Raw genomic sequence first — 26,037 nt, 5'->3', positions numbered from 1 at the left:
ACAAACAAAAAAAACCAAACCCTTAATATCTGCACTTCGGCTACAAAAATTCTTGCAGCACAATTATTAGAAAAGAGTGTTGCAGAAAGTAAGATTCATTTCTCACACTTCTGGCATATATGAATTATCTTTACAAATCCAGGTTTTAATATATCTTGTTTTATTTTTTCAGGGGTTTTGTGGTGTTTTGTTTTGTTTCTCTCCTCCCACCTGTTCCTGCCCTGCTCTTTCATTTGAATTTAAATGCTGTACATTCAATTGAGTCAGTCTTGCCAGATTACGTACCCTGAGAGGCAAGCCCACATAGAGAAATTTAAAGAGGCAATTCTAGCAAACTGTAAAAAGAAACTGCTAAGGAAGAAGATATATTGATATTACCACCAATTTAACTTAAGTGTTCTGCTGATGACTAAGCTATCAAAGAATACACGTGAACCTCACTGTAGTCTGTATATGCATATGTATTTCTTAGGCTACTAATGAAGAGTGACGATTTTACTGCTGAAGTAAAATTCTTGCTGCACCCTTGCAGGGTGGAATAAGAACCCAGGTTTATCACTACATAAATGTGATTCTCATGAACTAACATATCATCAGCATTTTGCACAACAGTGCAACACTATGACTGAATAACTACCCTTAAATACAATTCTTATAAAAAGGCAACAGAGAAGTAGTTTATAAAAAATGCTGCTCCAAGATTTCAGGTGTGCAGAGCGGTAAGTTTACTTCAGAATAAAACACAGACATAAGGGAGAATCAAAACTTTAAGAGTTGTACTTGACCATATATTTGGACAAAGCAGAATTACACTGCATATAACAAACAGTAAAATTTCTTAAAAGTTGTTACAAATATTTTACTTTCTACCTGTACGATCATTAACATAGTTTACTATATCATGATTTTTTTCTAAAGGCTTAAAACGAAAACAATCTCTCTAAACTACTTTCCAACAGTAAAATTTAAGTAAAATGCTTACATTCATTTGACAACAAAAAACATATTAAAAATGTTGTGTGGGTGGTGCAAGAGCTGCTGTTTCAGCTACAACTTTCTTCCGGTTTATTCCTGTGGAAAGAAAGAAAACAGTCTTGTTGTAAACTGTTAATAATCAAACTACAAAACCTTTAAAGTGATCCCTACATGCATCCAATTACTAGTCATAGTGCAAGATGAACTGTCTAATCTGCAATTCACTGAATGATTTACCTTTTCCTCCTTGCGTCTGTCCTTTTCTTCATTATTCTCAATTGTTTCTTCCTCATCTTCCACAATCCCATCCCCTTGATATTTGTCATGTGTCCACTTCGGACTGCTACCTGACTTTTTGAAGTTAAAACGCCCTCTGCCACGCTGGAAAGTACCACGGCCTCTTCCTCTTTTGGCCCAATAATCCACACCATCATCTCTGTCATCATGCTACAATAACATCAGAAAAAGAGTAAGGTTAGACACCTCTTAAATGTACCCCACAATGTTAGTACTCTATCACAAGTGCATAAAACAAAGTAACTGTTATAGAGTTCTCTTCCGATCCTAATTATTCTTAAAAGGCATAATGCTGTCACTAAAACCACAATAGAATTGTGTGAAGAGTCCTTATTCACTGTGGGTCTACTCAAATGTCAGTAACAAACCACTTGTCTGTGACTCACAGTCAAAATTAAAAATTACTAGTTTTAAGGGGAAAAAATTGTTACTTTAAAAGAAGCTCTAGGAAAGTGCCAGGTTACTTTAGCACAGAGGGAGTTCTTTATACTTCATAAGAGATAACTGAAGGCAGTTTTCAGAAAACCTGCCCTACCTGCACAATGTAGGGCAAATTAAACTGTAGGGCAAACTGTTTAAATCTAACATTACCAAACAATAATTGAGTTTCTCTGGTTAATAAGCCTAAAGTCTGCTGTCTTGCTACGAAATACAGCCTTGCATAGTTTGGTATGTTCTCACAATCATTTCACACACTGCATGAAATCTACAAACCATTATTTAAATTTAAAAAAAGTTTATATTTAGAATGGTGAGGTACACTTGCTTCAATGTATTATTTTTTTAACTTGTGATTTGGAAAGAAGTCTGAACTATTAAATATGTATCACACCCATATGATGCAGTTTAATTACACAGAAGTAGTGGAAGGGTGGCTTACTTGATTTAAAATATTTTTAGAAATTCAAGTTTAATAGCTACAATTGATTGTTCTAATATCATGAATAGATTATCACATTTCCATTTACATATCAGAAAAGTTTAGGTATGTCTAGGAAGACAACTTCTTAAAGAAATACCTGAATTGTGACTGCATTATCTCTTAGTTACCTGTTAACATATTTGTGACAAGCTATAATGCTACAGGAGAAGGTTTTATTTTCATTACTTATAATTTTTCAATGATGAAACAATATCCTTCAAAGTTTGCATTGTTACAGAAATAACTGGAGCAGAGGCCACACATTCAGTGTACTGCACTACTTAGAGTAGTTGTTACATCAAGGGTCCTCCTTTCATAATCCAGATGGGAAAAAGGCATCAAAACTGTGATGATTCTCTTATGACTATCACACTACTCAGAGCAGAAAACTGCTCATAACAGAGCCTGACTATGTACATCCACAAACACTGTCAGCTTTTCCTGATCTTCCACTTTTGGAGACTTCCAGACCAATCTAAGACAAATCTCAAATGTCATCAAACATAAATCCAAAAAAACACAGCACAACCCTTTTTGGTTTAAAGTTGAGTTTTAATAAGTTTTGTCTGAACCTGCCTTCTTCCCCACTCCCTGACGTAATTTTTGGAGATAAATTCCATGTCAGGCCTCAGTTATTGCCAGCCTGCTGCAGAAAGATGAAAGATAAGCAGAACCAACCACTACAGCTACCCTGATACTCTTACAGTTACTCTAGTCCCTGTCCATACATGCATGCTACTTCTACACTTGTAGAAAGTTTGAAAAAACAAAAGCATGCATAAGACATCAAGTTCTCCACACCCACCAAGAAGTATTTCTTGCTTTTTGGGGTATATTCAGGATCCCATTCCTCTTCCTTCGGTCTCTTCTGAAAAGTAGTATTTGAGTTGCTGGGACCAGTATTTGTTCCAGCAAAGACTCCTCTGGCTCTTCCTCTGCCCCTAATTCGAAACTGATTAACCAAGATGTCATTTAATCCATTTACATAACACCACAAAGTAGAGTTCAAGTTTTCTATTACTGAAAATACTTTCTGTGCTTAATTACAGTATCTGTAATTGGAAAAACCATTTACAAATTCATATACTACCTTAAGTAATATATTCAAGCATTCATTTGAAACAATGATTCTATTAAACTTAATTGAAACACATTTGAGTTCTTGGCATAAATTCACCCACAACCACTGAAAAGAAATTTGACTGCTAGTAAACCAGTGTGTTGGAATAAAAGGTCACGAAAGCTTCTGAAGCTGTTCACAGACAAAAAAAACAGGAGAAAAACTAGACTGAAAAAGGGACAAAACTGTCAAGGGGAAAGAAAGGTATTTATGGAGTCAATTGAATAATTTATGCAAAGGTGATTCTGGAATACATACTAACAGTGCAGTTTCCAAAGGAGTATATCTACTCTGTCTTACTCAAGCATTTTTAACTGAGATTCAAAAATGTACCTTAGGCCAAATTACATTTCAAATTAGTAATTCTTTACTCAGAAAAAAGTCAATAATATGTACCGTGCAGAAGTATGCTTAAAGTGAAAAAGAGTGTTTTAAATATTCTTTATAGTGAACTACTGGGGTTTTAAAAAGCTAGGGTAGAAAGTCTCACACCAAAAAACACTCAACTCAGAATACATTAGTGTATAAGAGTTATCTCAGCATGTAAATACTTAGCTTGTAGAAAACATTAAATGAGTTTATATCCTTCATCCAAAGGGAGGAGAAAGGTTAGTTTGGGAAGATAAGACTGCTAAAGACTGCAGTTACTATAGAACACAATTTCCACAAGTAACCTACTTAAAAACACAGAACTGTATCTTCAGAGTAAAAGTACAAAAACATGACTGGAAGCTAATTTATTTGTTAAAAATAAGCATGTTTCATAAACATGTATATAATGTTTATTAATGTTAATTATATACAAAAATGTATATGATTAACAAACTCAAAAGGTAAGTATTATGCATACTTAGTTCCACAAAGCTCCGAAACTTCTAATGCAGAATTTATGCTGGACAGATTTAAAATTACTCTCAAGTCAAACAGACTGCAGAACAATCTGTAGAAGGCTCATAAGACCTATCCAATACTCTGGAGGAAAAAAAATAATCACGAACAAAAAATTGTTTGTAGAGTCATTTGGAAAGTGATAGACTAACTGTACAAGGGAGGAAGAAATAAGACATGCTTTCTTTATTTCCAACAGCCTTACAAAATTTGGGCACAACAAACAGTAACTTGGGGGGAGGGGCATGGGGCAGAAAGAGTTATGACAGCATTAAAAAAAAAAGAGAAAAAAAAAAGTTATCAGCATTTCCTGGTATTCAGTCCTAAGATCAGATTCCCTTTAATAAAAACATCTACAGCTGTCCCTCACCATTTTATCAATGCTTCTCCCTATCAAACTGTCTTTCAGGTAAAGAGCTACAGGACATAAAATCTACTATAGCATTACCTTTATGGGCTTGCTTATTAGAAAGACCACCACAAAAAAGACAAGAATATCTTTTCTATATAGAACTCATTTGAAACAGAGCTGCTACACAGAATTCTTTCAGATATGGATACTAATGACATTGCCATTTAAAAATTCTACTTATCCTTATTTCTGTGTCCATATTTTAAAACTATTCATGATGCTTATGTATGGGAAGCCTAGAATCCAACAGAATTATGTACCAGCCAAAGTTACTGAAAAATCACTGCTGATTTAACATTAGCTTGCTGGATAGGGGAGATGTTACATTCTCCAACGCTTCCTGTTAGGAGAAGGATTCAAAACCAAAGCATTTTGTTTACTCCAGAAGCAAAGCAGTATTCACTGGAATGCAGACGCTATTTGCCTGTATTTACAAACACACTCCTACGCTACCTGGTCTGTATTTTTCAATACCATCCATGATGTATCCCTGAAGAGGAGATCTGAGTCAGCAGTTTAGATTCACCTATTTAGATTCACCTGCTCAGACACTTGGCTCCAAAAGCCTGTGTGTGATCATGCATGTTGTTAGGGAGCATTACCCTGTAACCGCTGCATAGACTGAACAGGCAGTCACTAGCAATTAAATGAGTAGAAATCTGTTAACTTTCCAGTTCCCATTTACTTCAATTGCATGTAAAGTAACACCATTTTTACGATACATACAATCTGGTTTTATAAAGCAGAAAGGCTTCAACGAATTAACAAGTTTTCTTGCACTGAATCTCTTTCAGAGGAGAAGGAGTTTTAAGCTCTCTTTTTTTTAACTTCTGTTTAATTTGTGCCATTATTTTATATAGCTAGAAATTGTGCTGATAGTCATATTTGATGCCTACACCATCCAGGGATTTATATACTTATGCCACATAGTTCCATAGCATAACTATATAAAAAAGTAAGAAGAAAGGAGGAAATGATGCACTTTTAGTGTTAGAAATTTAGAACTTCCAATTTTCCTCTAGGTAGCTACAGTTTTTAAATGGAAGGTTCAAGCCTCATGTGTTGGCACATGCTACATGGATTTCAGATACGCTTATGTGTATTTCAAAACATACTTTTTGCCTGACCAAGCATTTATACCAAACCATGCATTTTAGCATTATTTGGTCTTAATTACAGGCTACATTAAGGAATTATTGTTGAAATATGAAATTACTCCTACTTATGCAAAACAGTTTTTCCCAACCTAGAAGGAACTTGAACTTTTTTGTGTGTTCAGCTGTAGTTTGGAAGTCTATTTTGCCATGTTGTTGGGGGGTGGGTGTGTGCTGTCTATTTGTGGGTTGTTCTGTTTTGTTTTTTTGTTTGGGTTGTATGGTGTTTTTAAGTACTCTTTATCTTTTTCAAGGCCTCCTTCACTGACTCCTAGTTTTTTCCAAATGCTTCTACATTTCCCAATTATACATCAATACTTACATTAACATGGAATCTGAAAGTTTAAGATCTTTCTGAAGACTATAGTGGTCAATATGCCACTTTCCAAATCACAATGCTTAAATACATTCCAGAGGTAGATCTTTCTGAGCTTTCATGCTCAGTGGCTAGTCCAAGCCAAAGAAACGCAAAAATAACAAGTATACCATTTCCTCAATACAGCTGGTTCAAGGCTGACATATATTTTTAATTATGTGCCATTCTCTATTTAAAAAGTTGCAGGCATTACACACAGAGGGCAAAACCAAACCCAGTATGAGAGGGAAAAACAGAAGCTGAAGGGGAGCTAAGAAGTATCAGGACCCAAGATTTAAAATTTACAGAACACTGAATTTTCAGATCCTTTTAGGAAACAGCATTATTACAGAAGAGCAAGGAATAATCAAGAAATCCTGTTCCCCAGATCCTTATGCTAGGATCTCTAATGTCATGCTAATGTATGTTTACATATCAACTGCTACTGGGGAGTGCTGGGGAAAAAACAGTGACTCAATATTTCAGGTCCGGTATATCACATAAAGACCTCAAGTTTAGCCTACAATGAATCACTACAACACTCCTTCACATTCTCTGTTACAGTGACCATTGGGGAAGTGTTCATAATTTGGAGAAAGAATATGGGAAAAACTTACAAAGGTACCCCTTGGCCTGTTGACTCCTGCAAAACCAGAGTATTCTTTCTGTTCATGGTGGGTTTTGAACTCTTCATCTCTTTCTTTCTTGCAATCCTTTTCTTCTCGAGAACTGGATGAGGAAGAAGATGGGGAGGAAGATGGGGACGACCGAGCACGGTCTTGGTCTCTTTTTTGTTTACTGAAAAATAAAAAAATATACTATGTGCTATTTTAAACGTACCAGAAGGTCTGTAACATGCTATACTAAACCGGGTCTCTATATTTTATGAAAAACTAACCCCCTTCTGGTTATAAAGTCACACGTTACATATTTGAGATATTAAGGCGAAGTATGTTTCCACTTTCCAGCCTCCTCTGACACATTTAAGTGCACTAAATGCATATTATTGCTGGTGAGTTGGAAAGCAGCAGTCTGCAAACTGTAAAATACAACTTTTCTAGATTTTGATGCCATGAAGAGATGCTGTTACTTTTAAGATCTGCCTTTCTTCTGAGGCAGAAAAACAGAAGGGGGAAAAAACCCACAAGGTAAAATTTTACAATAACTTGACACAGTTCAGTTTGCACACTGTTGAGAGGTATGGTATGGGCTTCCCTACACAGATGGCTGTAGGGAAATTAGCCAGTGGAAGAATATGTGGATACCCAAGTCAAAGTAAATGGGAAACTGGAAGTGTAAATAAAAATTCACTTTATATACAGTACAAAGCAGGGAAAAAAAATCCTACAGCAAAACTTTTAGTAACCCCATAGTGGTATTAATTTGACCCAATTTACAAGATCTTAGCATTCTATTCAAAGAAAGGTCATACCTGAAGTAACTCTTACCACTTCTACACAGTATCCACTGAGATATGCTAACATTTTTTTCTTAAAATAGCCCACTGGCTTTAGACAAAAATTAAAAAATTCCCCTTCTCACCCATGTTAAAACCTAAGTATCAGTAAAATTCTCATACTCTGGGTGTTATGAGTTGAAAAAGTGCGGAATCAAGCATAACGAACCAAAGTTCTTACACAAACTGTTTATAGAAATGTACTGCATTGAAGTCCAACCTCCTGATGTAGCCTGGATAATAGGACAGATTAATTTGTCATTTTTTTTTTCAGTGTTAGCTTGCTATTCCAAAGTTTTTGTCCTCATCCACCATAAGCCGTGTAAAAGACAGATAATATATATTTGCTGTAAAACAAATAATTTTAATTGTTTAAAATTAAATGTTCCATTATACATTGAAAATTGAAAGCAATTAAGCTTACAATTACAAAAGGCTAATTAGAAGCTAAAATCCTCTATTGGGACTTCAAATATTTACCTGTCATCTTTGTAAGATTTGTAATCCTTGTAATCTTTTGGAGTTTTCTCCTGCTTTCTTGACCCACTGGATTCCCTGGAACCCTTTGAGTCTCCTCGCTCTTTACTTCGTTCTTTTCTACGCCGGTCAATGTCATGCCGAAGATCAGCAGAATCACACCTTAATTTTTTATCTCCCTGTAAACAAATATATATTTTGCAACAAAATACTGGAATAAAACATCAAGAGAATCTCAGTGAAAAGGCAAGCTGTGCATCAATTAGAATAAAAAAACCCCAGAATTTACCTATTTTTCAACAAACTTCAGCACTCAAATTGACTTTGCCCTTTACATGCAATGGCTACATCTAAAAAAGAACAGCTAAGAATTTCAGTTTCAAACAAGCATTCCCATCAACCCAATGGGTGCCTAGTTTTTGATGATACAGACCACAATACATGGTTTGAGGAGATAATTAAATATTCATTTCTTCTGGTGAATTATTTTTAAACAGAGCACAAGCATCTTTGTAGTCCAACCACACTACTCACTGTCGATCCTGGTACTTCCCTCTGCCCCAAACCTATTCTTTGTCCTTGGGCAGCTCAGTGGTCAAGAAACATGCAAGAAGAAAGGAAGCATGGCAGAAGACTTGACCTTATATACCATGTTACTAATATAGCAAAATCATGCTACATAAACCAGCTTCTTTGTAACATGTTTTAGTCAAAGGAAAAAAATTCTAAATTCAGGTACTCTAGGTACAATAAACACAAATAACTTTTGTATTTTCATACAGAAAACCAGAGATGAAGCTGAGACTTAAAATGAGACTAAGTCTAGTAAGTTTAGAAGCACAGATAAGACATTTACTTAGAACCTACTTTTTGACTTTCTTCCTTAAAGACTCTCTCTTCACCTGTTAAACGGGTATGCTTCCTCAGGGTACTTGGAGAGATGTCAATCCTCCTAAATGTAAAATAAAAGCAGTGTCTTGCCACACATGTACATGACTATTAACAGCCTCAGACATTTCATTTCAACGGAAAACTGACAAACAAGGCATTTTTGCAGCAGAATAAACTTTTTGCATTATTAAATCTCACCATCAGAATATAGAAGCAGACTAAAAATGAAAAACCATGTCTGTTCTGTGTGAAGTATGCTAAAAATACAAATACAGAAAACAGGCAGACTGATGTCTCACATTTTAAGTATACATCGAAGACAGAAAAAATGTTTTAATGATTTATTTCAAAAAGACCAGTATACGTAGCCAGTTGAAAGCCCGCCCTCTCCAAGAAACCATCAGCACTATGATAATTTGCTGTAAAGCCAAAATTCTTAACAAGAAAAACTGTGAAGTTAGATATTGTATCCTCACATGCAACACAAATATAGTACACTGCATCATAAAACTAGAGCACATGATCAGACACTACATCTGCATGCCTACCTTCTTACCTTTTAGATTCTCAGATTTTTCAAAAAACTGCTGTAAATTAACACACACAAAAACTAAAGTAGTATGAGATGGAACATTTCACACTGAAGAAGAAAGATGCATGTACAGGGCTTCTTTTCATCTTCAAGACATATGCCCCTCAATATTTGAGCACTGCATGTGAGAAAAGTAAATATATCCCAAATGAGATACAGAGGTAGAGAAGACATCTGTCACAAAACCACAGATGAAGCCAGACCTGACTCTGATGAGTTCCCTTTTACAGAAGAGGCTATTTTTTAATATATTTTGTAATTATATAAATTACCTCATCCAGATTAGAAAAAGTATTTTGGGTTCTCCAAAGAAATATTAGAAGACATTACTTGAAACACAAAACATCTGCATATGCAGTTAACATATACCTATGTATTTCTGGGCTCTTTTGTCGGGTGCAGTGCTCTTCACTTGCTTTTTGATACGCAGTGAACCTCTCATTTAGGGTCATTCCAGCTGACTTGAAGTATTGCTCTGTTGGTTACAATAGAAAAAAAACACTGTTTCATTAGTTTAATTCAACTGACACTTATTTTACTCCTGACAGAAAGGCAAGTAGCAGGCAAAACCCACAGTACTTTCAATAAATTTATCGGGACAAGCAAATGTGGCGTTTTCCCTACTTTTACACTCTCTAACCCAAACAATGTAACACTGCACAGCATCACTGCAAGTCTACTATGCCATGACTGTATCACATCTAATTCAAGCATCATTTACTGACTGGGTTTGTTCATTTTCAGTGACATTTTCCTCTAATGATAAAGAGCAATTCCTTAAACTATTACTTTATAGTTTGCCCACAAGAGAAAGTGAAATTACTTTTGAGTCACGAATACTTGCAGCAAGTACACTTTACCATTCATCTCATCTTTAACTTAAAGTAAGAATTAGTGAAAACATTTAAGTAATGTACGCCTCAGTAACTACATTAATGACCTAACAAGCCTTTCCTTAAAGGAATACAATTTCTTGATTGGGTGATGATAAACGATACAATTAACACACCTATGCGTAAATAAACTTAAGCATCTGGCATCTTGGCAAACTTGACAACTTCCCTGACAAATTTTCTCCTTCCTTCAGAGACAGTTATATTACCCACAGCAAAACTCAGTTTTTAAACCAGCTCAACAAATGTGTTTAAATGTAATATAGAAATACATAAAGTCATGAGCTATGAAATGTTACATATGAAGCAAGCTATCTGCTTAACAGGTCAACATACATCTGTATCAACTTACCGCCCGGCATCCAGCATTTGTCTCATAACCAACCATTAAAACTTGAAACGGCCACTACAAGGGTAGTGCCTCAATCATAATTCCATCAAACACAGGAATTTGAGCTAGTAATTCTGTTTTTATGCCATTTTTGCCAGGAAGACAGAAGGTTCAACTTTGCCTGTTTGGCATCTGTATCTTTCAACAGCTATTTTACTTTTGTAACATGGATTTTGCCATTTCAAAACACATTCCAGGACCTAGTTACAATGAAAAAGAAAACATCACTGGGCATTTTCAGCTCTACATTAATAAAGAGCTGTTCAGACTGGTCGCATCACACCAATAATGAACATAACTTCAGTTTGTCAAAAAAGTTACAAAAATTCTGATCACAGACCACAGTAAATCTGAAACTTAAAGAGATGTTCTGCTTTCAAAAACAATCATAACAATACATATTCTAGTAACTTGACCAGACAGGCTGTTAAATTTACCAGATATTTAACATAGAAAAATTCACAGAAAAAGTCTATTCTGTGATTAACATGTGAGAGTTTTGCAAGTAGTATTTTCACTTACAGCTACATAGGGACTGTATAAGCAAAAATTTACAGAAGCTCTCACTGGATTGAGGCTTACATTTCTTTATGTATTAATAAATAGATAAGTTCACAACAAATCATTATACAGTAAGCAGGTATCCCATTTTATTTTTTTTAACTAGTACATTATCAAAGTCCATTATTGTTGACTATTACTTTGTAAGTAATTCAATACAAAGGAAATAATTAGGCCTTAGTAATCTGTATTATGCCAACAGAATGAGATTTTTAACTGAACTTCGGCATGTATTTCTAGCACACAAATCTCAGCAATTTTAGAAGCTAATGAATCTTAAAAACAATGCTTACAGACAGGTTCATTGAAACTGGCACCTAATTAAGCATTTCCACTTTTCCATTTACTGTGATGATACAGCAAAATTACTTTCACCCGCTCTGGATTATCTCAGTTAAATTTAACACAACAGCAAGACAACAGTACAGTGAAATAAAGCAAATGCTATAGAAAAAGAGCATTTAAAGAACACTCCAGACATCCCCAGAGGATTTCAGGAATTATCTATTTTCCCATCAAAAAACTTCAGAGGATATATGACTGAAGTGAAATATATCTACTTTGATGGTCCAGATTTGGATTTCAGTGGTTTTGGGGGAGGACTTTTGTTGTGCTTGGTTTATAGAATTGTTGTGCTTCTTTATAGAATATAGCCACTGCTGTTATATCAGAAAATAATTAATGTATAACTCATTTAATGGAGGTTTATTTAGCCACTGCCAAGTTTCTATAAGTGAAATTCCTGAAAATATTGTCATATAGGAATAAAACATATTCTCACCATGAACTTTACTACTATTTAAAATACAATTTTTCTTAAATCTGAGGGAAAAAAAACCAAAACCCTTCTAATAAGAATCTGGAAATGACCGCTAGGGTGCTCCAAAAGGAATGCCATTGTATTTACAGTCCAAAGACATCTGTCAACCCACAGCACAACATTTAATATAAAATTGTATGTTAGACTCATTAAAATAAAATTAGAAAAACTGACCAGTGCAGTGTGTTGAAACTTGACTGCAAAAATTCAAACTTTCTATGCTACCTGAACTCAAAAATTTATCCAGAAACAGAATATCTGATATTGTACTCTACACTGCTTGTGGGTTCTTTTTTGGCCTAGTTTCTGTGGCTATTAGTTTTCTAATTATTTTCATGCATACCTTAACAGGAAAAAAGTCTGGCTAAGTCACAGCATTAGAAGAGGCCTGAAATCTTCCTGTACTAGAAACAGCAATAGGCTTAAATGAACTTGTCAGACACGTATCTGGTACAATAAACTAAATACATACCTTTGACATGGTGAACCAAGGACACAATGTGCTGAATAAATGACTCTGATGTGCTTTTGCTGGCCTGTGGTAACTTAATGTGGTCAAAGATGGATCGGAACTCTTGCTCCTTCTTGACGGAATGGACAAGTGTGCTAGCAAGCAGCCTGTCTTTAGTCAAGGAAGCAGGTCTAAAATGCATCAACAACAAAAGAGACACACAAAAAGAAACCACTAGTTTAAATAAATACGAACAACACTGCAGGCAGGTGGAGAACCACACTGTAAAGTGGAATAATTTACCTATTGGAATCATCAAGAGGTACTGGTGCCATTTTGAGTTTAACTTCAGGACGATGGGAGTCACTGGCTATCATTTTGATCCTAAGTGGGCTCTCCTCTCTGAAGGTGGATTTTTCTCTCGCATCCAGATTCTTGTGTAGAGGAGGACTGTAATCAAAGAGTTCTTTGAGCTTTTCAGACTTTACCTGCTCAGGTGACTGAGTTTCTTTCTTCATCATTAGTCTCTCAGAACTCTTGTCTTCTTCCTTGTGCTTATCTTTTGTTGCACTAGGCCTTTCCACTACATAGCCAGTCTCTTTAAGCTTATAACTTTTCTCATCTCTAAATCCATCGCTCTCTCTATTGCCCTTGATTGATATTTTAGATTTGTATTTGGTTCCTTCCTCCTCAGCATTCCGGTGAGATGCAGTAGGAAAACTTTTACCCTGATCTGCCAGGACAGATTTTCTGAACTGTCTGTAATCCTCTGTCTCCTCTGTGTCCTCCCCTTCAGAGTCATTAAACTTTTCTTTCCCAGTCTCTTTATCAACGAAAAAATCTAAAGTTTCCTGTTCCTCCCATTCCCTTTCTCCCTCTGTCCTCCCTTTTTCTGATCCTCTCTCCTTCTGGGCCTCCTTCTCCCTGGTATTACCCCTATCAAGCAGGTATACTCTAGACTCTTCATCTGTGTACCTGTGGATAGCAAAGAAGAGACTGGTAACTCTGGATTGCATTCATTCCAGTTCACTTGCATTCCTCTTTCGTGTCAATTCCACACCAAGAAGATGAAAATACATTCCCCTGAGCAATTAACTTTAGCATGCAAAGCCTGACACACCATTAACGCTGTATCTACTGTCATTTATGCACTAATGGAGGCATCTGAAAAATGCATTTCTGTGGAATGCCTAGAAATTTACTTGCTTGTTTTCTTAATCAGTACCCAGTTTCACATTCTCTTACACAAGTAATTTTTTCCATCAAATTCACATGGTTTGAAAATTCAGACCACAATTCATTTCTGCACTTCTTTTACTGAAAGAGTTGAAGTAGTAGCATAAAAAAAGTGAATTATTTTCAAGATCCTGCAATCTGACATAAGTTTAGTGCATTCACTATATTGTGTACAAGCAGGGAATCTTTAGAAGGCAGCTCTCCTAAACACAGAAACACACCAATTAATTATTTCAACCACTGCCCCATATGTATGCTATGTTCACACAGGTTCTAATACATTCACCAACTCCAACACACTTAATCCAAGAGAAGTTGTATTTTTGATCCCCTAAGCAGTAATTGTTTTATGTAGGAAATCACTAACTAAACAAATTAATTTAAAAGCCTACAATCAAGCCTATATAGAGCATATCAACTTTTCTAACTCATTTTTTAAGAAATCTACTGAAACACCAGTCACATTAGAAAGGAACAGTCTAATGACAGTAGACTTTCACAACTTTTAAAAAATTACTACTGTGTCAAAGTTTTTAAGAACAAATTGAAGAATTTTATATGCATTGGAATATATACACCAAAAGTCCTTTACATCAACAGCATTATACTCCCAGAATACCAACACCTACCCTCTTTGAAAAATATTGCAATTCAAGACATCGAAGTTTTCATATTGCACTACACAATTAGCAATTGATGCTGTTTATGTCAACACAAAGAAACTATTGCCGACATCAACATTTTTAGACTTCCAGAATATTTGCATTTACAACTACACAAAGCATTAAAATTTTGAAATATCTGAACAGAGTATCACTATTAAGCTAGCAAGTCTGATGCACTAAGACTTTTCTTAATAGTAAAAAAGCTGAGTACAAGAAAATAAACCATAGAGGAAAAGCACAAACCAATTCTTCCTCCAGGATACATGTTCCTATCTCTACTAGCCGACATTCCAGGCCTTGTCTAACAGGAAAAGGCGCTCATATCTCTCAAGCTCAACCCCAACCAGACTAGTATTACTGGCGTTCCATAATGCATTTTCCAAGGTAATGGTAATGATCTTGACAAAATGCTTAACAATATTTTTAAGAGGCAACAGTAGGCTTTTAACTTGGTTCTCACCTTTTCATAAACTTTCCACCTTTTGCAGTTTCCTGTTCACCGCCCTCAGGATAAAACGACCGCACTCGAGCCTCCTCACGGGGGGCACTCTGTGATGGGATTGTCTTTGCAGGGCTTCTCCTCGAAGGGATATGATGCAATGGGCTATTCTGAGAAGGACTATAGCGGCTAGAACCATTTCCAAGAGAACCAGAGCCAGATCTCTCAGGACTATGCTGAATGGAATGGGAATGCTGAGGTGTGTCCTTTGCTGAGTGGGCTGTGCTAAGCAGAGGGGCATCAGAGCAAGATGAGCTCTGACTAGGTGGGGTGGCAATAGAAGGACTATGGGGTGACCTTGGACTGTTATCATATGCTGAAAGGCCAGGCCAAATGTCGCCAGAAGCTGCTGATGATTTGTTAAAATCGTCAAGAGACTCTGATGGGTCATGTTCAAATGTATCTTTCTGTTCATCTTGTGATTTATTTTTCAAGGGACTGTCTTGCAAAGGAGCCCCTTCAGTTTTCTTTGCCTGCTTTTCCAGAGATGCGCGTCTTTTGGAAGAGACGGGTGATTTGCTGTATGGGGATGAAGAACGAGATGAAGAGGACCTTGGGGACCTGGAAGATCTGTAAGATCGACGAGACCTGCTCCGGGACCTCTGGGAAGACACAGACCTTCGTTTTGGACTTCTGGAACGTGAGCGGCCACGCCTAGGGCTTCTGGAGTGTCTTCGGTTCCAGACAGGCCTGTAACCTCCACGATGGTATCTACCACCTCCTCCTTGATAATACCCTCTACCTCTTCCTCTGTAACCATAGGGACGTCTCATTCCTCTATTATTTCTGTAATCTCTGCGATAATCTCTAGAATAAACACGATCTCTGCTCCGAGATCGGGAATACGTCCTTGACCGAGACCTAGAACTAAAATTTAAAAACAAGCATTAACATTTAACAACTGGCAAATTTGGTGTGGCAAAAGTGCCTTGACACAAAATGCCAGATTTCTCAAAAAGCAGTCAGAATGGTAAAGGATGCAGACTCCTGGTCTTAAAGTAACTTCTATAATCTCTATTTATTATTTCTGTAATACATTAATTTTAATAAACACGTCTATATGGCTAAGGACTGTGAAACTTGGCATGATTAAGGCACTACCAGCCTCAGTGGCCTCCCCAGCCACTTTATTAGAGATTATCACCACTCTGGAGCATGGCATTCAGTTTCTCAGCCACCACAGTTCACAGCCTGGAACAGGGAGTGACATGACCCCCAGTTTAATACACCTGCCTGTGGATGGCAGCAGCTGAGGCAGTAAACATTCAACTGACACACCTCCTTTTATGGGAGATGGTAATGTCCACTAATAAGTAAGATGAGGAAAACACTGGAGGCAACTGAGAAGACAAGATACAGCAAAGCTTATCTACTGAAACTTTCAGTCACTTCAGATACAAAAAGCTTAATGAGAAATAACAAATTGCAGGAAAAGAGTCTGGATGAAGAAAAAATCATGTAAAGGGGAAGAGCAAAATCAAATGGGCCAGAAATCATGAAGAACCATTAGCATTTGGAAGTTATCTTGAGGCACAGGAAAAGGGAAAAAAATATTAAACAGAATTTACACTAAAAGCATAGTTCACTTACTGTCTAAAATAAAATAGGATCCCACGTTCACTTCTGCCACGGCATCATGCAAGTGAAAAATATTTTCTGGACAGAAATTAATATACCGAATCACCTTTCTATGCAGTAAAACACCAACTTACCTGTATCTCTTTTTTCTTGAATGTGATCTGGATCTTGACCTAGAGCTGGACTGAGATCTGGACTTCGATCTTGACGAATGCGATCTAGAATTAGATCGACCCATTTTTGCCAGTAGATCTACTCCTTCCCAAAAGACAAAGCAACGAGAGGAGGGAAAAAAAAAATGGAAGCAACCATTTAGCATCCATGTAGATGAAATAAATGAATAAAATTTGCATCTACTAAAATGACACTATTAGAAAGTAGTATAGATCTGCTAAACAAAAGAGATTTGGACACAATGTAAGTATGTTTATTAGTAAATTAAAAGTTCAATCACATTTTAAAGAATTTAATATTGCTGCAGTGCACGCACTTTTTCTGAAAGCATAAAGTGCAACAGGAAAAGGTTTTTTCCAGATTCAAGTTCACACAGATCCTGCAGGAGAGAGGAAGCAGCAGAAAACGAAACATTTCTGCAAATCAAGGCAAGAATAATATAACTCTGGACATCTTAATATATTGTAACAAAAGTCTAGCTATTGTGTAGTTAACAGTTCCCTTGCATTTCCCATGCACTGTTCCTTCTCCAGGAGGAGTTCACAGTCCTCTACAGTGTACCTTTTACATGAGCAAAGAGAAAGCCCTCAAGTATTTGGTCCAGCAGTTGTTAGTTTGACCCATAGGTATCATTTCTCTTAACCACATGTACTGAAGCTCATCACTCTGACCTGAATTTCCACCGCTCAAGATGCCCACCCTGGATCTTTTTAGATTAACTTTGCTTTTTAACCTGCATGTAAAATGCATGGCTAACTTAAAGATTTTAACAATTAGTTAAACAATATGGCTCGCAACAAGATTCAACACACTTCAGCACAAATTAACCTATGAAAACTACAACTGATTATAAATCAATGAGAACTAAAAGAAAGTAATTAATAATAAACTATCATTTCTTCTTACGTACAATCCTAATAGATATTTAGAATTAGTGCTAACCATAAAAAAATACACACCTTTTCCTTTTCGGATCAGTGGCTAAAAATCCCCAATTTAATTAATAAAAACTTTGACCCATTACCATTTTCTTTTGAAATTGCCCAGCTTTAAAAAAAAAAAAAAAAAAAAAGTGTCACATTAGACAACCTGAATACAAGCTATGAACAAGTAACTATACATTTTCAGGCCTATCTCAAGGCTCAATTATCATATTTTAATAATAATTAAAATAGAAATGGAAAAAACAAACATTTACCTCTTGTATTGCAAACAGGCTTTAAAGCCTAAACTACTGTACCAAAAATACTAGCTAAAGACAACAAGCACTTTCTGTCTTTTATAGTCTTTCTTGTTACCTGGGTGGTATTTCAATTATGTAAAGATAAAAACATCATTGGAGTTCAACTTAAAGTTAACAAAATTACAGAGACTTTACATATGTCTAAGAGAACACAAAAGAGAAAAGCAGACCAACTTTTCTCTGATCAACTGGTTCCTCCTGCCCCACATAACTTTCCCCACATGAGTCTGCATGGCCTAAGAGATGTAACCTCATCTGAAACTACCCTAGCAAAAACTGAACTTAAACCAGCCTTCCATGTAACTCAGAAAAAACTGTTTACCTTGGCGAAGAAGAGTATGTTGAATGCTCTTTTCTACTGGCTCCTTTCACTAAAAAGAAAATTTGCAGAACCTATACTCTGAAGATATTTTTTAATTCATTGAGCTCAATTAAACTCACAAAAAACAGCTTGTAATCTCTTAAGAACAATACTCACAGGCAACATAAACTTAGATCTTTAAAACTGTTTAAGACCTGCAAATTTTCCAAGAGTGACAGAAAACAAAACCTGGTGGTTTTTTTTCTGCTACAAGTAATTATTAAACCAAACATCACATGCACAATGTCTATATTATAACTCAATCTCAGCTTTTAATTATTTGCATTATATGTATGACAAGTACAGTTGATGTTTATAAGACAATTTTATATAGTGTAGCTTCTTACTGCAAGCATAAAATTTAGGAAAGCAGAAATAGATTTAGTTTTCAATAGCTGAGTTCAATCAGAATATTTAAAAAGGACTGAAGCTAAACTTACCTCAAACTGTTAGTTGATGCCAATGAAGAAATTATTTCAAAACTCTGTATTAGTGCTTTCAGCAATACTGATCCCTATAGAACAAAAATGAGACTGTCAAAGACACGAACATTTGCTAAAAGGCAGCACCTTTTTGCCTAAATGTGTTCAAATATTAATCTGCTTCTCATGAAAAGACAACACATAAGAAATAGCAAATTTACTCTTGGACTCAGTGCTGATGCACACTAAGACCAGAGCAGCTCAAGAGCCAGCCACTGCCAAGTGGCAAATCCTACTTCCTTTCCATACATGACCACTCCTTCCTCAGCCCTGGTAACAGGGCTGTGTAACACATTATCCTCATCTTCACAGCAGCCCTGGCAGCCTTCAGGTCCTCCAATGACCAGCTCTTCACACCTAGAAACCACTTTCATTTAACTAGGTTATCCAAGTGGCTTAATGAAGGGCCAAACTGAGCTGGATTATGGAGCAAATAACAGCATGCAACCAGAAAGAGGGAGGCAAAAAGGACAGTGGCAAGCTGTTAGACCAGTTTTAACTCTAGCACACAGCTCTGCACTTCAGTAGACCTATCATAGTGGAAAAAAAAAAAATGAGAATGAGAACTCAGGCCAAAGGTGAAAGCTTTATCTTTAGGTTTCTCTTGCAATATTTACAGAAGTGTTACTCTAGTAGAACTTCTTATTTAAAATGCATACACATATGATTTCACCTAAAGAGCCAACATCTTCAAGAACTAGCTCTTTTACAGTTATGCAGAGAGGAAGCATAACTGTAATAACAAAACCAGTCAAATGTATGGATTTTTTACTGGCCTCAGTTTTTAATTACCTCCAAGCCTTAAGACTATGTACATTTGTAGTCTGACTCAACATTAAGCACACTTTTCAATTCTACTCAAGCAACAAAACAGGAGTTTTATCCCAGCTCACTACAGACAGGCTGGATCTCCAGAAATTCTGCAGCTCAACAATTCAATTAATTAAATCCAAAGGCATAAGACATTGACTGCTCCTAAAGGACACTTCCACACCTGTTCATAGGTGCTTCCTTCATCTAAAAGAAGAAATGTAGCATTTGTGTTCATAAACACTGCTTTCAGAAGTCCACTTACCATTCACTAGTAGTGACCAAGATATTTCCAATTTCTACAAAATATATGCCTTATTAAGATTAAGTTTTTACTTCTCATCATCAGCAAGCATGAGTCTCCGAAGGAGCACAGTAGTGTATCGGACCATTTCAGATTTTGTCTAGACAAAAGGCGAGATGGTATTAGCCAGTAAAGGGTAACGAAGGCATTCAGAAGTCTAGTACAGAAAAAGCAATACAAACTTCAAGTTTAGGCTGAGATTTTAAATGAATACTTAAATAATCAATATTTCTAACTTAAACTGGTGTTAGCTGAAATCCCAAATCCTAATTTAGACAAGTCTTTAGATCCTGGGGATATAGAACAAGATAATTACTTCACTTTTAAAACCTCTAAATAGAAGGCAAGATCTTAAATTACTGTAACTCAAACTCTGGTAGTCAGTTCTGCAGTCTTAGAAATCTTTTTTAGCAACTGGCAAAGGTGAAAAGTAGCCACTCTTCTCTGGTTTTAAACAACACATTAGCTATACCACATCCAACCCTGGCAGCTAAAACATATCTGCTACCCTTTTCTCATTTAAGTTTCTTAAGAAGAGTACAGATACAATGTTTTTTAAAAGAAGAAGAATTTTGAATAAAAAACCTGAACTACTGAATAAAAACCATTAAACTATTTGTAGCTTTTGTTTCCATTTAATTTTAGTAGGTAAAACCCTGACACAGAAGACCCACTTAAACAACACACATACTTAGGAACAGAAGTGAAAGGACTACATAGCTGAGGGGTTTTTTTGCTCTGTGTAAATAGTCTCACAATATGCAACAATCTTAAATTGTATTAACCTTTATTAAAGCTAATTTAGAAAAGAACTGTGGTAGTATAGTAGCAAGAATATGTAGGAAAGCAGCTGTCTGCGACAGTCAGCTCCTACATGCTGCACACCTTCACGGAAAAAGTACCCATTCCTCAGAGCACCACAGCTACAACATCCTGGTTCACAGCAGCAAATTAAATCACCCACAGCCTCTTCCTGCCCAGGGCCAGGCTGGAGTGGCTACACCAGGTCAAGTAAGGGCACAGTAAAGGGCAATGGAAAAGAGGTCCTAAGCACCATTTGGTGCTCTCTCTGGAGAGACCCACACTCAACCAAAGGTGTGCATCAACGTGACACAAGTTGTCATCACTATCACCCAGCATTTCTAAGAGAGGACCACCACAACTGCTAGGAACATAGTCTATGACTGAAACACCAGGGCTCTAATCCATGCATTTCTTTTCCACTCAAGCTTCTTTTTGTCTTGCTTTCCACCCTAAAGAATTGAAAGGAGATACCTGGCTCTCAACCATTTCATTGCCATGTTAAAAAATCTGGATTTTACAAAGGAAGCTGCTGCAGCACCACAGAATAAAGTGGCTCTGCTAGTCTACGGAAACAGTCCCATCTCTCCTAGCCTGTTTCCTCATATTCCTGATGAGCTCTCCTATGCCAGTCTAAGTATTTCTGCACCCACATACTGGATCAATTTCAATACAACTTTTTTTTTTTGTATAGTTCATTACACAGCCCACAAACACTTGGGCCAACACAGGGAAATTGAAATAGCAACCGGGCAGGACTGCTTCTTTTGGCAGCACCACAAATTTTAAGCTTCCCTGAAAACAGCTTGGCATAGCCTTCAGAAGCAACAAACTTGGTGGTATTTAGGCTTTTTAACTACACTTGCAAGCAGCTTTAAGAATAAAAAAAAACCCACCAAAAAAACCCCACAAACAACAACAAAAAACCCCACCAAAATAAACACATACATATAAAGTCAAAATTACCAAAACCAAACACACCCAACAACCAAGACTTAACACAGAAACCACAATGTTTTCTGAAAATTTGCTTTCAGTTATTGAATCATATTCAGAAAAGTTTCTTAACCAAAAAAAACAACAGGATCTTTGGGTGTCTTCAATCAATCCCAGCCAGCAAGTGCAACCATGAAGCAAAAACAAGATACACAACAGAATCAGGTTTATCCCACCATAAGCAACACAGTAAGAAGGAATTAAGTGACACTATCAGCATTTGCTATGTTTAATAAAAAATTAAAAGGATGAGGAAAATGGTACCCAATTCCTTTTATATAGTATTTTTAGGAGTCTTCAGTACACCACTGATGCTGGAGTTTTCTCAGAGTACACAGGCTGCAGATACAACACATCTCTTAAGCCATTTTACAACTTATACATCACATGTAAGTTGAAGATACTTTAGGACAGTTATACCCACTTACACTAGCAAAGCGCTGCTTCATCTTGGTTCCATTATTAGCTACCCTTCATTTATAGCTAATTAGTAGTCTGTATTTCTCTTGCTTAAACATTACTTGAGAGTTGTCAGGTAGATTTAAATCAAAATCTTGTTTAAGTAATTCACAAGCTGTTGCCAAAATGCATTTTCATTCTGAGATTCAGGCTTCAAAAGACCAGACGATTATACAACCATGACAACACAAAAGGGGACAGGACAGTCTTCATTAAATTCCACAGAATTTTTAAGTTTCTCATAATACACACACTGAAATAAAGCAAGTCAGTCTTAATGAGACAGCACTGTAAGTCATCTATTCAGTGCTTGCACATCTGCTGTGCTTTCCTATCCACTCTCTACCTCCCCCCTCCTTTTTTTTTAATGTCCACAATTGTGGCAGTGGCACACCACACGTAAGAATAGAATGCATTTCATAATCACTCAAACCCATCCTACTGGGATCATCGGTGACTTGCATTCCTACAAACACTAAAATCCCATGGAAAATTTACCCTATCTCATTATGTACAAATAAGAGGTGGGAAGCATTATTTCCCCCATTTCATATGCAGGAAATAGAATGGAATCAGTAAAACATACAAAGGCCTATTTTCCCCCTGAGTTGATTTATTTCTACACAGAAAATAACACAAAATATTTGTAAATTAAGTCAAAAACCAGCATCCTAGTAAAAGCAAAATCACCTCTGCAAAACCATCATATGATTGTTAGCTGTCTTTTATGTAATACTATTGGCAAACAAAACCATGTTTCTCCTCTAACTAAGAAAACAAAGAAACCAAAGTGACTGAGAAATGTGTCCATACACAAAAAGGAATTAGCATGCTTTTGGACACATATTGGCTGGGACAAGCTTTGTTATTTTTGTGCCTGTGTTTTACACACCATGTTTTCATACGCCCTTAAACCGTGATTTCCCCAATCTCTGCTATGAACTACAGCAATTGCTGCTGCAGAAAAGGCAATCTTCCTGTCCTCATTTGTTCTGAGACTGACATCCTCAAAGATGCTTGGTGGGCTGCATCAGTGATCTGTAAGAAAACTACTCTGGACAAAAGCTGCCTTTTCAGGCACATCACCTTCCAGATCCCATTTGCTACAAAGCTGCACGAGGCCAATGCCAGCACAATGAAAAAGCAAGGAACGCTCTTTTTTGGAATACCTTTGGGAGAAACTCTCACACGGACAAACAGAGCAGTTCAGTAGCTTTCTTCACCTGCCTCCACTACCTGTAAACAAACCTCAAATGTTCATTGGGATTCCACAAACCCCTAGAGCATTATCTCTCCTTCACAACCAGCCTGAATATAATCCATCCAAATATATACACCCTAGCTCCAAATAGCTCCCTGCTGATTTTTTTTCTAGATTCCTACGACCAATTCAAGTTTTCTGCATTCTCAGTGCCAACAGGCCCTTCTTCATGGTACATGCTCCTACCCCTGCCCCCAGGATTCTGTCAGCCACAGCCCTCACCTGAAAAGTTGCTCCACACAGGCTTGCCTACTAAAGCCTTACTCAGAAGAGAGGCACCCCAGCTGAAGCACGGATATATGTAACACCCCAAACCTCGCCTGGCCATTCAGCACAGCCTGTCACTCAACATCAAAAGCGATGAGTGGGAGGATGCAATTCTTACTCTCCCTGCCACAAGATGCATGCCCGCAGGACACCTCAGTGCCAGAGCCTTTACCCCGTCCTCATTTTCCCCACTTTTGTCCAAAACAACGTGATTATCAGAGAGGAGGACGAGAATGAGGGAGGAGAAAAGCAGCTAGACAGCATTTTCCTGCAACTCCACGCTGTTTAACCAATCCCTCCCACACCAAGAACAACTAATCTAAGTGATATTTTTATACATTTGCATTGCTAAAGCAGTGACTACTCGAAGAGTCAAGAGCACCTTTGTTTTGCATGCCCTCACGTCCTTCTGTAGTAAAATTTAACTGTTCCTTTGAGGACAAAACTTTGATCTCCGAGATGAACAAGTGATGGGTTGTACTGACTTTGTAAGGGATCAACATGCCGCACAAAACAAGAATCTGATTTTCACAGAATTAATGGCAAAAAGTAGGGGATTTACAAAACAAAGAGGAAACAACGGGAATGGTGCCGAAATGGTTGCATAGTACAGTATAATAAAGACTGCGAACACAATAGCCCCTTTCAGAAAGGGGTATAAAACCCATTGCGGTCCCTCACGGGGTTTTGCGGGCATCTGCAATCAGGGCAGGAAAGGCGCAGAGAGGCGTGGGGTACTTGAGGCACAAGCGCCTGAACCACAGCCATGCCCGAAGGGAAGTTCCTCCAACGACCGTAAAGGCTGATCCAATATCGGGAGGCATCCTTTTTCTCCGGCACTGTTTCCCTCGTCAGTGTCACACCCACAAGGATAACGGGGAAATTTACCATTCCTGTAACCAGCGTTGTACAGACACATCCCCTCGGGCCTTCCTGCCTCCCTCAGGGAGGCCCAAAGCAAAAGGCCACGCACCCGGGGCGGAATCCCAACGGGGCTGGCCGGCCGCTCATTCCCCACACACCCCCATCCCGCCAGGCTTCCAAGAGCCGCGGAACAGCTCCAAGGAAGCTCCGCTGCCGCCTCCCACCGCCCCTTCATCTTCTACCTTCGCTTCCCGGGCGCAGAGCGGAACGGCACCGGCTCGGTCCGGCTCCCGCGGGAAGCGGTGGCCCGCGTCAGGGCGGTGACGGCGACCGCCCGTTCCTGTCCCGTTCCCGACGGCTGGCGCGGGATAATCGGGATAATCGGGATAATGGCTGCGAAGCGCCGAGGTCACGCGGCGGGGGAAGGCGGGACGGCGCGGCGCGAGAGCACGGCGCGCTCGGGGGGGGCGGGGCCGGACAGCTCCCCCTCAGGCTCCCCCCGCCATGTTCCCCCCAACCAGGGACCACCGCCCCGCCAAACCTCCACGCAGCCCCTCTACCTCCGCCCTTCCCTCACCTGGCGGGCGGAACTCCCGGCGGCCCCGCTCCCTTATGGCAACCGGGCGGCCATTTTCCGTCTCGCCGGAGGAAGAGACGTGAATCCCGCGGGGAAAAGCAAAAACCACCGCGGGGGTGGGGGGCGCGGGGGGCTGCTGCCGCCGCTGCCGAAGCGTCACTTCCGCTCTAGGCGGGGAAGCGCCAGCCCCGCGCTCAACGCCTCAGCGCCATCTTGGTTTCGGGTACCCGTCCGCGAGCAAGATGGCGGCTGGCGGCCGCCCGCCCCCGTCGGGCTGTGTCCCTGCCCCGCGCCTACGGGCTCTGTGTATCGCCCGCCGCGGCCCCCGGCTCCCCCGCACCGCAGCAGCCAGAAGCTGTCGCCTTGTATTCTCTCATTCCCGGAGGGAAGACGAGAGCGCAGGGTCCCCTCGGCAGTTGCCTGGTTACCTGTGGGGCGGGGTGCGCATCCACGCACAGAAGTCGCTCGGCAGGGGCTGTGTGCGGAGCGCGGCGCGGCGCAGGCAGAGGCTCGGCATCCAGCGGCATTGGCAGCCGTGCTCCGCGCACCGGCAGGGAGATGGCGGTGCCGCGGCGCTTTACTGCAGCAGCTTTTGCAGCAGGCGGGCGGCCGTCGCCTGGTTGCGGTACAGCAGCGCCACGTTCGGGGAAAGCGCGCCCGAGAGGTTTTTGTACCACCAAAAAGGTGCGGCCGAGGGCTCCGAGTGAGCAGCGTGAAGAGGTGTCTGTACGCTGGCCAAGTCCTACGATAAACAGAATCACAGAGTATTTTGAGTTGGAAGGGACCCATTTCGAGTCCAGCTCTT

At 38.7% G+C, this 26,037-nt stretch overlaps 1 protein-coding gene across 24 annotated transcripts; it reads right to left on the bottom strand.

Moving 5' to 3' along the window:
* Positions 1–710: 710 nt before the first annotated feature.
* BCLAF1 (BCL2 associated transcription factor 1) lies at positions 711–25,859 on the bottom strand. 24 transcript variants are annotated; one of them, XM_058834843.1, is made up of 16 exons: positions 24,898–25,078; positions 19,969–20,107; positions 18,852–18,925; positions 18,373–18,421; positions 17,767–17,854; positions 16,768–16,891; positions 15,017–15,922; positions 12,959–13,630; positions 12,677–12,846; positions 9,909–10,014; positions 8,924–9,008; positions 8,060–8,235; positions 6,741–6,921; positions 3,000–3,146; positions 1,213–1,422; positions 711–1,071 (listed from the first exon to the last, which is right to left on the bottom strand). In XM_058834843.1, exons 6-16 carry the CDS (start codon positions 16,869–16,871, stop codon positions 1,066–1,068), a joined length of 2,763 nt encoding a protein of 920 aa, XP_058690826.1. In that variant the 5' UTR covers positions 16,872–16,891; positions 17,767–17,854; positions 18,373–18,421; positions 18,852–18,925; positions 19,969–20,107; positions 24,898–25,078; the 3' UTR covers positions 711–1,065. The 24 variants fall into 24 exon arrangements, 23 of the variants coding, with proteins under 23 accessions (XP_058690826.1, XP_058690837.1, XP_058690839.1 ...); XM_058834854.1 differs by having other exon boundaries at positions 16,768–16,885; XM_058834856.1 differs by lacking the exons at positions 19,969–20,107; positions 24,898–25,078 and adding an exon at positions 25,661–25,797.
* Between the last annotated feature and the right edge of the window lie 178 nt (positions 25,860–26,037).

Source organism: Poecile atricapillus, chromosome 3 (assembly GCF_030490865.1).
Source record: "Poecile atricapillus isolate bPoeAtr1 chromosome 3, bPoeAtr1.hap1, whole genome shotgun sequence".
NCBI lineage: Eukaryota > Metazoa > Chordata > Aves > Passeriformes > Paridae > Poecile > Poecile atricapillus.
The sequence above is the reverse complement of the archived record's forward strand: the minus strand, read 5'-3'. Positions and strand labels throughout refer to the sequence as shown.